Below are 12,643 nucleotides of genomic sequence, written 5' to 3'. Positions count from 1 at the left end.
TAGCCTGTGGTGGGCAACTTGTAATTCTCCTTGGGTAGTTGGCCAAGCTCTCCCTACAGAGAATGGTGGCAAATGAGCAACTGTCCTTAGTCCATTCACCTGATGTTCCTTTTCCTCAGGCAACAGCATAAAGGGAGGTGAGAATGCCTTAGCATCTCCTGTGGAATATGCTCTTTTTTCCTCTGTGAAGCAGATGACAGGGAAAAAAAGATTAAGTTTTTAAAAAATGGCATCGCTATTTCTTTTCTTCCTCTCATGTCAGTGAGGTGTCATCAAAACTAGCCAACTGACTGCTGTCTTTCCAGGCCACTCCATGCAACAGAGAAACAAAGCTGTGGCTCTGTTTAACCTCACAAGCACTAAAACACAAAAGACAAAAGAAGATTTGTGAAGGCCAGATTCCATGCTCCAATGAAGCCAACAAGTAACATTGGGAGGAAGAGGATGTGGCATTGGTGTGATGTGTCTATGTGTTAAAAGGGAATGGGCTTACTTAAATATTCTTCCAAATGCTATAATCTCTGCAAAACTGTATCAGGGAACCATTTTCCACAGTGAAATAAGAAAATATATCATAGGTGCCACCCCTGCCTGAATTTTTTTTGTCAATTCCACTGCATATAAAAAACATCTATAACATGGGATAATTATAGGCTTCCAACAAAAATAATCTGAGAGGAAAAGATTCTCTGATTTCTGATTTTTCAAGTATAACTACAAACCACAAATACAAAATATTGCATCAGAGACTTTGGACTGCCGAAATCTTCACTCTTGAGCTGTAAAAACATGATGTTTATATAAACTCTTGGTAAGAGCTGAATCTTGCTGGGCCTTAGTTCTTTCACTTTGTGAGGTGAGAGAAAATATGATTAAGATGAAATACCTGTTCTTTAGAGGTCTGGGGTTCATTATCTATTGTATTTTCAAAGTACTTCCAAGCATTTTCTTATCACAAATACAGTGTGTAGGCTTCCCCAAGCATGCAAAAATTAATTCTGATTGCATAACGTTAAAAAACCCCAAACTTAACAAAATCTTAGATATGAGTGATTTTTATTAAAAAAAAAAAGGATCTCAATAAATTGTTATAGTCTTGTTCTGTGTGTTCTCAGGTCCACTATGTTTAAAACCAGAATTTTTGTTTTTATTTCTGAAGTGCAGTAGTCTCTTCTATTGTTGGTTCTTCATCTACAATATGTGTGACTGTCATTACAGCCTTTTTGGGGATTTTTTTTTGGTACTGCACCAACTGTTGTGAGGTCTTTGCTCACTGAACTCAAGTGGAAGCTCTTCAAATTCTCCTCCATTTGGTTTGTCATCTGTAAGAATTCCTTATGCTATCAAGAAATCTCGCACATTTGGGTTTGCAGTGGAAAGGGAGTAATGGGTTGTACTACTAGTGTGAGAATTTAGCATCCCTAGGATTACTGGGTGATCTTTTATGATAAATTTTAAAGCTACTGTCCAACTGGTGTGTAGAAGGCAAAGAACTGCAAAGAAAAGTTCTGACAAAGAAAACAGAGGCCACTTAAAATGTGAAACAGAACTTGGAAAAATTCTTTTATGTCTGGTTTGGATCATGGTTTATTGACCCCTTTTATCCACTGCTAGATACACACAAAATTTTGTCTTTCATATTTAAGGGTTTTTTCTTTTGAAAAAGTCCTCATAATAATTAGAAATAAATGGCTTCCGAATGACTTTTTTCCTTGGAAAACAATGGTTTAAATTAAAGGAAAAATGTTTTTGCCCAACATGCAAACAAACATACAAGAGTTCCATAAAACCCCAAACTTGAGAGGAAATAGAACTGCCAGTGGTTTGAGAAAACTGCTTACAGGTTCTTGTGTCCCTGTGGAAAGTGTTTTTTTTTTTTTTTTCATTAAACTGGCTTGTTAAACCCTTGTATATTCTAAATGTGTACTATTAAACCCTTTGCTTTTAGCGTGATTCCTCTTTTTAAAGATGACAATATTTAAACCTAGCAACATGTTATTTTAAGATCAGCAGTTTAGCAAGAGCAAAATCTGCCTCCCAGACTCAGCTGCCTGCCTTCTTTCCCAAATACTTTGTTCTGAAGGAGCTGATGGCAGTGATAAATGTAAGAGAGTGAGAGCTCTGCAGTTATTGTCAGCAAGTTAGCTTTATGGCTTGGGGATTAGACCTTTGATGTCTTATCGAGTTTCTTCCCTGCGTGAATCAGTTGCTTACTTGATTTAAATTATAAAAAGAAATGCTCTGTTGTGATATTGTCTCATACTGTGTCTTCGTCATTTGAGATGCCTCTGTGTTCTTTAGTTCCCTAGGAAGAGAAGGCAACCAGCCATATGGAGAGTGGCCAGTTGCCTGCCGATCCTGATAGGTACTAAATAGAGTTGCATAGAAATTCAGATATAGGAAAGCCCTGTTTAGCTGAGCCTTTCTGTCCCCCACAAAGAGAGATTGTTCCCTACAAGTCTGCAATGCAACATCCAGCACTGTTTCAGTTTAGCTTTTGAGGGGGTCCCTCTGTTCCTTTAATAAACTATTTCCTTTTCACAGAGGTAAGTGCTTCTTATGAAGTTTCTTTTTTTGACATCCCTCAGTGTAGTTGCAGCTGGACTGCTGCTTCAGCATGTGGTAGGGGGAGACCAAAGGTGAGCTGGAAAGGAAGTCCCCCCTTCATGATTCCAGGAACAGGGATGCCTTACACTGGAAACGATCATCTAGAAGCTCATTTTCAGAGTTTTGTGTGTCCTGTATGCTGGAGATTTCTGGCATTTGTTGCAGACGTTTAACTTAAAGCTTCTTTTTTTGAGTTATAGGTCATTGCCCTTAGTTTTATTTGTTTAACCTACCTCAGACACTTTACACAGTGTGTACTGATATTCCCGAATCCTGAAATAGATCTCTCAAATATAGAAATGTTGATCTGACTTATATTTTATTTGCATTCTAAAGTAGCTTTTCAATATTTTGGAAGCCAAAGTATTTCTCAAACAAGCAGCCTTTAAACAACACTAAGATATAAAACTTGTCTATTTTCCCAAGTTGTTGCTGAGGTTGTGAAAGATACCAGCCAAACAGATTAGCAGTGTCTCAAGAAACTGCCTAACAGGATGGTTGTGCTAGCCCACTTGTATTCTGAAAGCTGGGTCAGTACTTATGAAAAGCTAAAGTAAACTAGAGGATAATTCAATACATAGACAATGCATCCCACTGTTTCTCTGTTTATTTTCTCCCTGTGTGACTTCTGGCAACTGAGAAGAAACGCTATAAATGACAGTAACCCGCCAAAGAAAAGATTATGAATAACAATACCGCAAGAATGAAGGGCATGAAGTTACCACTGACTTGGGACAAATGCAGAGCAGTGGACACATGACACAGCCAGTAACTAGTGGATTGTAGTTGATGCAGAACAGAATATCTTCAGATTAGAAAGCCTTTCAGTTTGAGTTTCAGTTTAAATTTATGCTAGTTTGTCCTGTCTCTGGTAACCAAAGGTCTTTATATCTGTAGGTTTTTGACTCTGTTGAACCTGTATACTTTGCTGGTAATACTCTGAAACCAAGAGAAGTGATGCCACTGGACACTGACAAAATGGAAATGCTGAGCTCTCTCTAACTTACAGTTACATGTACATAGAGATGGTGTTAGCTTGTTTTGAGCACTGTACAAGCCTGTCATGCTTCCTATCCCAATCTAACATTCAATTTTCAGGCAATGCATACCATAAGTTTCAATACCGTTTAACTTTTGGATGTAGCAAAATGAAAAAAACTCAGCTGTTTATGTTAAACTGAAGTTAAAAATAACTTTAATAAAAATCATAGGAAGATTTTTCTTACCCCTGAAAAGTCAGGTAACCTGGTTTTTGGAAGAAAAGAAAAGATCATTTGCAGATCATTTGCCCTTGCTGGGGTGTACTTTTATTGCTTCTAAATATCTACAGTATTAAATGTGTTGGCTGTTTTCTTCTAAAGTGAATACACTAGGATGAGTTTGCAAAAATAAGTGGTTTCATGAAATATGGAGTCCTCATCTTGGAAATGAATGATTGTAGTCAGATAAAATGTGTTTTAGGGTCACTTATAGTATTTATCGTGTCTTGAAAATTAAGACCATTATTTTATTTTTAGTTGTATGCGGTCAGTGCCAAAACATTTTTCATACATTGTTTCTGATGCTCAGATTTGCAGCTTCTGGTGTGACTCATTTGAAGTGAGTGCTTTGTGCTTGAAAAGACTGTACTATAGAAGCATTCAGATGAATCAGGGAAAGGTCCTTCTGAAAGGGTGATTCACCATGGCTGAGTGCTACTCAATTGGAGCCCAAGCCTGCTTCTCTTTGTGTCTGTATATTTACATTAGTAGGAATGGAACCAGATCCTAAAATTAAGCTACTGAAGAGAATAGCCCTTCAAGAGGTATGGTTTCACTACCTTTGAGTTTCTTTTTAAGACAGAGAGAGGAAAAAAGAGTAGATTTGGACTTGTAGCATTTTCTGGCATTTATGTGTCCATGCTTTCTTGAAAGCAAGAAAGAATGTATGTCATAGTTTGCTTCAGTTTCATCCTAATCCTTCCTAGTTTATATGGTTGCACAACTGAGATATTCTGCCTTTTTTAGTAATTTGTGAAGCAGCAGTAAAAAGAAATGATGGATGTGCTGACATTCACCCCCCCATCACTCCATCAATACAGCAAAGTAGAGGTCACTTAAAAAAAACACCTGTTAAAGCAATAAACATTTAAAAAATAACATGCCAAAGCAAAACATATCAATCAAAGCACAACCCTGTTTAATAATTTTCTGTGCTGGTTGTAACAAGAGGAGACTGTAGTTTTGGCAGTGAGGCTCCAAAAGCTTTACTGCACTCCAGGCACTGAGGGAGTAAAGCACAACACTGTTCTAATTGATATGTAGGTAACTTGCAGCTGACTTTGAGTACTAATCCTGAGTGATTAAAAAAAAAACAAAAAACAACAAGCACCGCCACAACACAAAAAACAAACCCCAACAAACCCAACCCCCAACTTCCCACTCAGTGAAATTGCATACTTTAGCTGTTTATTTCAACCATTATTGGAAAATTTTATAGGGAAAGAGGCTATACATCAGTTACATATGAAAAGTTTCATGAAATATAATGAAGTAAAGGTAGTGGTGGTGGGGGGTGTCTATGTGCAAAGGTTTAACATGGCCCTTTTCAGTAAAACAGTGTCTCAGCAGGTATTAGAGAGAGTTCTGCCTCCTGTGTGCCCCTGCAAATGCACAACCTACAGGAGACCTTTGATTTAGTTATTTTGGAAACCTAGAGCCCACCTCTTTTTCAGAAACCTGGGACTGGGACAGTTTATTCCCTTTGGTTTTTTTTGACACTATGGGATAGGTTATTCTCATATTCTCACTTGAAACAGTTACAGGAGAGCTAGTTTATCAGACTCTCCAGCTTATAACGTAGAAGGGATGTTTTTAGGACATGATCTGTCTTTTCCAAGGCAGGTGAAGCTTATCCTAAAGCTGCCAATTTCTGGTTTTTGTAGTCTACACAATTGGTTCCACACTTTGACACCACAATCATGGCTCGCTGCCCTGGAGGGTGCTGCACTCTTGTGGCTGGGTTACTAATTTTTTGCATAAACAGGGATAATGATCTCTAAAGAACAAATGTTCATTTTTTCTCAAGTTTGAGATAATTTTATTGAAATCAGTAATCTGCTCACTTGTCTGGTAGGGGAATATAATGGGAACATTCTGATGCACACCAAGAACCCTTGAGAAGAGGCAGAAGTGTTTTGATGAGATTCTTTGCTGTAAGTGCAAATGGGCCTTGCCCACTGTAATTGCAAGCATGGGCATGTTCTGGCTCTAGAATCATATCTGATTAGTCTCAGAATTGCAGAATGGGTCCGGTTGGAAGGGACCACAGTGGGGCATTTGGTTCAGCCTTGCTGTTCTAACAGGGTTCTGTTAGAGCACTCTGCACAGAATTGCATCCAATTGCTTCTCAAATATCTCCAATGAGGGATACTCCACAACCTCTCTGGACAATCTGTTCCAGTGTTCAGTCCCCCACACAGTGAAGTTCTTCCTTTTGTTCAGGTGGAGCTTTCTGTGCATCACTTTGTTCCCATTTCTTCCCATTTCCTCTTGTCCTATTACTTGACACCCACCTTTAGGTATTTATACACATCAGTGAGGTCTCCTTGCAGTCATTTTTTCACACAGGCCCAGTGTGTGATGGCTTCTGTGTAAATGCCTCCATGCAAGCTTAACCTTAATGGTGATGTTCTGTATGTTTGTAAACAAAAGGAGGTCACAATTTCAAGTACACAGCTCTGGGTTTGTCATGGAACAGACATTAGGGACCGTTTTGCTTCAGTGGGACAGCACAAGATGAACAAATCTGTTTAGGATTGGTTGAGTACAAATCTGTTTAAGGTTGGTTATACAGAGCAGGTATTTTGAAGGTATCTTCTGGTACTGCCCTTAATAACAGGGATGAGGAGAACTTAAGTTTCCCATCCATTTCAATGCTAGGGCTGAATGCTTTCCCATGGCATTGGAATGAGAGTAAAGTTTGTTCTGTAAATTTACTTTAGAATCATAGAATATGAGTTGGAAGGGACCCAGGAAGATCACCTTCTGCTTCATTCCTTGGGAGACGAGAAAAGAAATAAACACTGAAAAGATTAGTGGTGTTTCAGTGAAGCAGATTGAGACAGGCTAGCTGATTGGAATGCTTTCTAAGGCAGAGTGTTACATGGATATTTAAACATCATTGCCTTTTTCTGAAATACACATGGGAATGTGATTTTACAGAATATAACTTGTATATATCTACATATATGCAGACACACACACACACCTGCAGACACACACATGTTGTTGTTGTCTAACTCATTTTTCCATTGTAGACAGGCCCAGAGGGAACGAAATATTGAGCTTGGAGATTTCCACATCTGCCTGTCAGGCAGCTATCAGACAGGAACAGCATGACTACATAAATCACTGTAAATCAGCACATTTTTCACCAGCACAAAGCTCTCAGCGCAGAGCCACTTTAGAGTGCACTGCTCCATAGTTGTTTGCAGACCTCCCATGCCAGCAGCAGGGAAGTCAGATCACTATATTCAGCATCTCACAATAACCAGATGTTGAATAAAGAAATTGCCTTTCAAAGCTGTAGTCTGCAGTAGGCTTTTCCCAGCAAATCAGTGATGTCTAGCATCTATCTTCTCTCTTCTGCTTGTTTTTCAGGCCCTTTTGGCCTTCAACCCTCCAAGATGAGGTGTTAGTCTCCTGTTTTATCAAACAATCTTGAACTGTATTTTAGATTTTGAAAGTAGCATTCACTTGTTTTATGATCAATCTTGAACTGTATTTTAGATTCTGATAGTAGCATTCACTTGGTCAAAGGGAAAGTCTGTATATCAGTTTTAAGGGGTCCACAAAAAGTGATAAAATAAAAACCTGTTGTGAATGTGCTTAAATACCTAGTGTCAGTGGAGGGAATGTAGCTCCAGTCAAAATTGAAGGAATCTGTAGATTGCAGAAAGATTAGTTAAAAACCTCTGATGAACTATCCAAATCCATGGAATTTAATGTCTGTCTTTTTCATAGTCCACAGACTCCAAGCTGGTGTTGCAGAAAAGAATGAAGTGTTCTATCCACAGACAGAAAAAGTGGTTTCCTGGTCTTCACGTTTATTGAGAAAACTTATATTAGGGCAAATTAAAAATAGGTTCAGCATGGTTATGAGTTATGCTTTATGTGTAGCCTATGTGTGTTGAGGATGTCTCTACAGGATTGCAAGTATTAGAGACAAGCTGGCCCAAATTTAAGGAAAAAACAAAAAAAAAGGGGAAAACAATCCTGCCTTGCTCAGATCAATCAAACAGTGGCATCAAACCAAAGACAAAATCTATAGCTGTGCACTATATTACGAAATGTAGAGTAGTGATTTTCCATTACTGTTTAAGAGGCTTTGAGCCAGATTCAATAATTAATCTTTACACCTCAGCCTAAGTGTATCTGTTGTCAGCTTTTCTTCCAATACAGAGAGCTGCTGGTGCTTCCCGTGGCCAGTCTGTAACACTGCTCTTGACTCTTCTGCTTTCTTGGGCTGGCAGTTCAGCTTGCAGGTGTATCCAGTTGTTGGCTCTCTAGCCAAGCACCATTTTTCTCACCTTATACTCTGTCATTTGCTTAGAAGCAAGGAGTGTTTCTCTGAATTTTAGAGGGTGGGTGGGGTCACAGATCTGTGCACCAGAAAGGCGAAGGTGTGCATGTGACTTAGTTTTATGTGAAGACCTTTTCTGCCCTTGCAATGATGTAGCTGCAGGATGTAGACCAGAGGAATGACACTGAATCCCTGCATAAGAGTGAACAGTATAAGGTAAAGATTATGTGTTGCACCATAACAGTGAGCAAGGTTATACACATACTATTTTAATAAATAGTTTAATAGCACAGTAAGGAAACCATCAATTTCCTACTCTTAAGATACTGGAAAAACGTTCTCGTTGGCTGCAACACATTGCTTGTGGTTGGAGAAATAAGCATCCTGACTGTCCAAAGCCTAGATGTGGCACCAGTGACAAAAACAAAGGTGAAAGATAAATCAGAGCAGAAAACAGCAAAAACCAGAGTAGAAACGTTTTCCTCCAGTTTTTAAGCAAGGTTTCATGTGTCTACTGCTTCATACTCTGAACTAACTAAGTAACAGAGAGATGAAATATCACTGGGACCATCAGTGATACATTTCATCCAGTATTAAGATTCTTTGAAGTGTGAGACAATGAAGGAAAACACTGGAATTCCATAATGCCAGAAATATATGACAATAAATAATGTTTCAGGAATGGTTATACCTGTCAACTGGGTGGATCTAGTGACTTTTGTGATTAGCTTTTATTCATGAGGTAAACCTAAAATCAAACATTTTTCTGCTATAGCCCCATTATAATTCTTTCTTCTCAGAAATACTACATGAGAATTTAAATCAGTGCCTAGTAGAGAGTATTAAGTCCATTGGAAGCTGGGTCTTGTCAAATATAGTGCTTTGGAAAGGCTGAAATGAATGATGCTGAAATGTAAAGGAGAAGTTACAGCGATTCCAGCTGAGTCTGGAATCTGTGGAATAATTTGTAGTTTAAACCAATTTTTTGAAACATGACTAGGCTGGTTTCTGTGACATTAGGGCAAGACATTTTAACCTCTCAGTTAAAAGTGTTTTGCTTTTTAATAGTGTTTAACCATAATTGTCCACTTTATGCTGGTTGTTCAAAACAATTCCATCTCAAGTTGGTTGACTGTTGACTGGCCTAATTTCAGTCATTAACAGCATTCAACAGAAATGCTGCTTTAAGCTTGTCTTTCAGTGAATCACGTGTTTGTACAATAACACATTTGTTAAATGAATTCAAAGGCAGAAATAGATGAATCAGTACTGAGAGTGAGTCACTTTCTGGTCTGTATTGAACCATTTTTCTCTCTCTCTAAACTGTCCTATTTTAATCAAAAGTACTATTTTCACAGGAAAGTAGAGCTCTAAGAATTGAACCAGTGTGATCCCAGCTTTTCTGTCACTGACTGCTTGTTTTTCTTTTCTTATGAGAAATTCCATAGCCCTTTCTTGTTTCAGCATTAGTTTTTGATGTGTTCATCAATTCCTTTGGCTATATGAGTAAGCAATACTGATTTTGATTTGTACCATCTTATACTGCTGTAGTAAAGATGACAATGAAGTGTTTTCCAAATGTCAATCACAAACTTTCTGTATGTTTTTTTTCTAAGTACATTTCCTAGTCTCTCTTTCATGCTATCTTTCCTTAAAATTGCTTGCCTTTTTGTCCTCTCTGCTCTTAAATCCTTCAGTTACACTAGGTTGGTGGAAATTGTTTAAATGTACAATCCAAATTCTCCAATGAGGTTTGGCTAACCAATAAGCCATTCAAGTGGTTTTGTCTTCATCCTCTGCTTTTCCAGGTTGCTTGAATATCCTTGAGCCCTTAATTTGCCCTAATCTCCTCTAAGGCTTTGAAATAATAAAATACTTAAATAAAACTCTTTGGATAAATGCCCTTTAAAACACAGCTTTATCTGTGAACTATCATGCTCTCAAGGGAGTGGATTTTGTTCCTCAGACAATTTAAGGGGATTTTCTGTCCACAGTGTTACTGTCAGGCATACCGAACTCCTACAACAGTTCAAAACAGAACAAATGAGGAAACTCTGGGGAAGAAATGGTACAGGGGCTAGACTCCTGCTGTATGTGATTTTCTTTTGGTGCCTGGATTCAGTCCCCTGATCTGCTGCATGATTTTCTGTGAGTCACAAAGCCTTCCTGTGCTTTTGAAAAACCAGTTCTCTGCTCAATGGGGATGTTGCTGAGGATAAGTTAAGGGTGGCAAAGTGCCTAGCCATTACAGAGGGCTAGTCTTCTACACACTGAGAGGCTGTATTCCTTACTTTGCAAAATAGAAAGAGGGAGATCACCTGGCTTGCCATCACCAAATCCACAGGGGAAGTTGGAGGCAAAGCAGAGGACTGGATCCATTTTTGTTTGCCAGGGGCCCCATGGAGTCCATTCTTCATTGAGAAATCCTTTTCACAGTCCTAGGTAGGCCTAATCTCAAGAGTCAGGCAGATGCCTCCCAGGCAAGTAAGGGAAGCTAGGACAACCTCACAGGGCTCTTACAGTGCAGCTCATCAGAGCACCCAGGCAAGCCCTGGAGACCAACGTGGTTTGGGGGTTGTTCAGAGCCATGGATGCCTGTCTTCACTGTTATTCATTGTGCAGGTAAAGGGAGATTGCTTCAGTTTTTCTCCCTTCCCACTTAGCTCACCTAATTATTAATTTCTGTCAGCAAAGAGCTGCAAAATAACCCTGACATGGGGAGCAAGGAACATCTGTCCTCCACTTCTGGAACTCTGTGGCTAGATTCCTTGGAGAAAGATTTGGGGTTTGTGTGTAATTTGTGAGTAATTTGCTTCTGAAGTTAATTATTCCTGAAAGTGAAAAATTGCTCAAAAATGTTGGGAAAAGGAAGCTTTCCTTTTTATCTTAGTATGCCACTAAAATATAAAAATTCTGGTAAGAGTCCAACCATATGACTATTATTTTAAAGTGATACCTTTGAGATAATCTCTCCATTTTCATGCAGACGCTCCAGAAAGACATCTGTATTTCCTCACATTAAATGATAGGAAATAGAAATAGACCACAGTTTTAAGTGGAAGATTATGGAGATTTATAACTCTCTTTATATATTTCTTATGTGTAATAAAGTGCAGGGGAGCTATACATAGCAATTTTTTTTTTTTAATTTTTAATCACAGATAGTACTCTCGGTGCTTTCTTTTTTTTTTTCCCTTGAAATTTTCCTCCTCATAATTTCAGTTTCTCATTTGAAGTTCAAAATTTTCTCTACCTGATGTTTATAATGATGAAGTAGCACCAATGAAAACAGGACTTTAGCTGGATGCAGATCTTTTCTTGGGCATCTCAAGATGCTTAGGACAATGATTACCTCCTGGTAGCTGTATGCCTTGCTTAATTCTGTGCTTGTTCAGAAGAAGAAGAAAGAGAGAAATTCATCTGAGCACTTACTGTGTACATCTTCTCCCTAGTCCCAGCTTTTCAAGAGCTCAGAAGATAAAGTAATACCTTTGTTTTTATCTGTCTTTGTTTTTGGCTGGCATGTAGCATCATCAGATCTGATTAGGGTTTTATTTTTGGCAGCATGTTTCAGGGTGAGAAACTCCTTCTTTTCACAGTGCCAAGGATGATGCCAAACTCATCAGCCTTCCTGTCTTGGCATTGGAGGGATGAACATTTAGGTCGGGTTCAGTGTACTTTGTGTTAAAACTAGAAAGAGGTGCATTGAAATCCACAATGAGAATATTTATGTTAAAAATCCTACTTGGGTCTTAGAACAGACTTTTCAGCTTGTCATTGTGGAATAATAAATACATATCTAATAAAACAGACAAGCTTCCATTCCTGTCTCATTTTTGTTGTGAAGAATGTTTCTGCAATCACCATTTTCACTCCAAAAACTCCAAGTTACTGTTTTCAGGTTCATAATGGTTGAAAGAGATTCAGAGACTCCCTAATTGTGATACTGGATTTAGTGTATGTTTTGGGGATGTTGCAGTCACTGCCATTTCACAGCAGCAGTGGAAAAACCCCAGATATAATGAATCAGCTAGGATCTGAATACCCAAAAAGGCAGAACTTTCTTTTGAGTTTTGGGTGATTTGTATGTCTTTGATGGGGAAGGGGACCACAGAGCAGTTTTCACATGGGAATAGTATTCCTACAGCATTAATTTCTGTTTTTTCCTAGTTTTTGAGAGTGGACCAAGACAAAGACAGAGAATGCAGCCTGGACTGTGCAGGTTCCCCTCAGAAATCACTCTGTGCATCTGATGGAAGAACTTTTCTGTCCCGGTGTGAGTTTCAACGAGCAAAATGCAAAGACCCTCAGCTGGAAATAGCCTACCGAGGCAACTGCAAAGGTAAGAAAATCAGTTTCCCTTGCATAATGAAAAATAATAGACCCTAAAATAGTGTTTGAAATATCTGTGAATTGAAAACCAGGACTGCTGGGCCTGAAGAGTTTTCTAAAAGCAAGTGGGTTGAAATCTGTT

General features: G+C 38.6%; 1 protein-coding gene across 4 annotated transcripts in view; it reads left to right on the top strand.

The window, feature by feature from the left end:
• The window catches only part of SMOC2 (SPARC related modular calcium binding 2), a 138,024-nt gene that overhangs the window by 33,279 nt on the left and 92,102 nt on the right, over positions 1 to 12,643 (top strand). For all 4 annotated transcript variants that reach the window (XM_077175624.1, XM_077175626.1, XM_054629996.2 and 1 more), the window contains exon 2: positions 12,340 to 12,511. In XM_077175624.1, the coding sequence (XP_077031739.1) occupies positions 12,340 to 12,511 (172 nt within the window). The remainder of the gene's footprint in view (positions 1 to 12,339; positions 12,512 to 12,643) is intronic.

This window comes from Agelaius phoeniceus, chromosome 3 (assembly GCF_051311805.1).
Source record: "Agelaius phoeniceus isolate bAgePho1 chromosome 3, bAgePho1.hap1, whole genome shotgun sequence".
Classification (NCBI taxonomy): domain Eukaryota; kingdom Metazoa; phylum Chordata; class Aves; order Passeriformes; family Icteridae; genus Agelaius; species Agelaius phoeniceus.
Note: the sequence above shows the minus strand (reverse complement) of the source record. Positions and strands in the feature narration are given on the sequence as shown.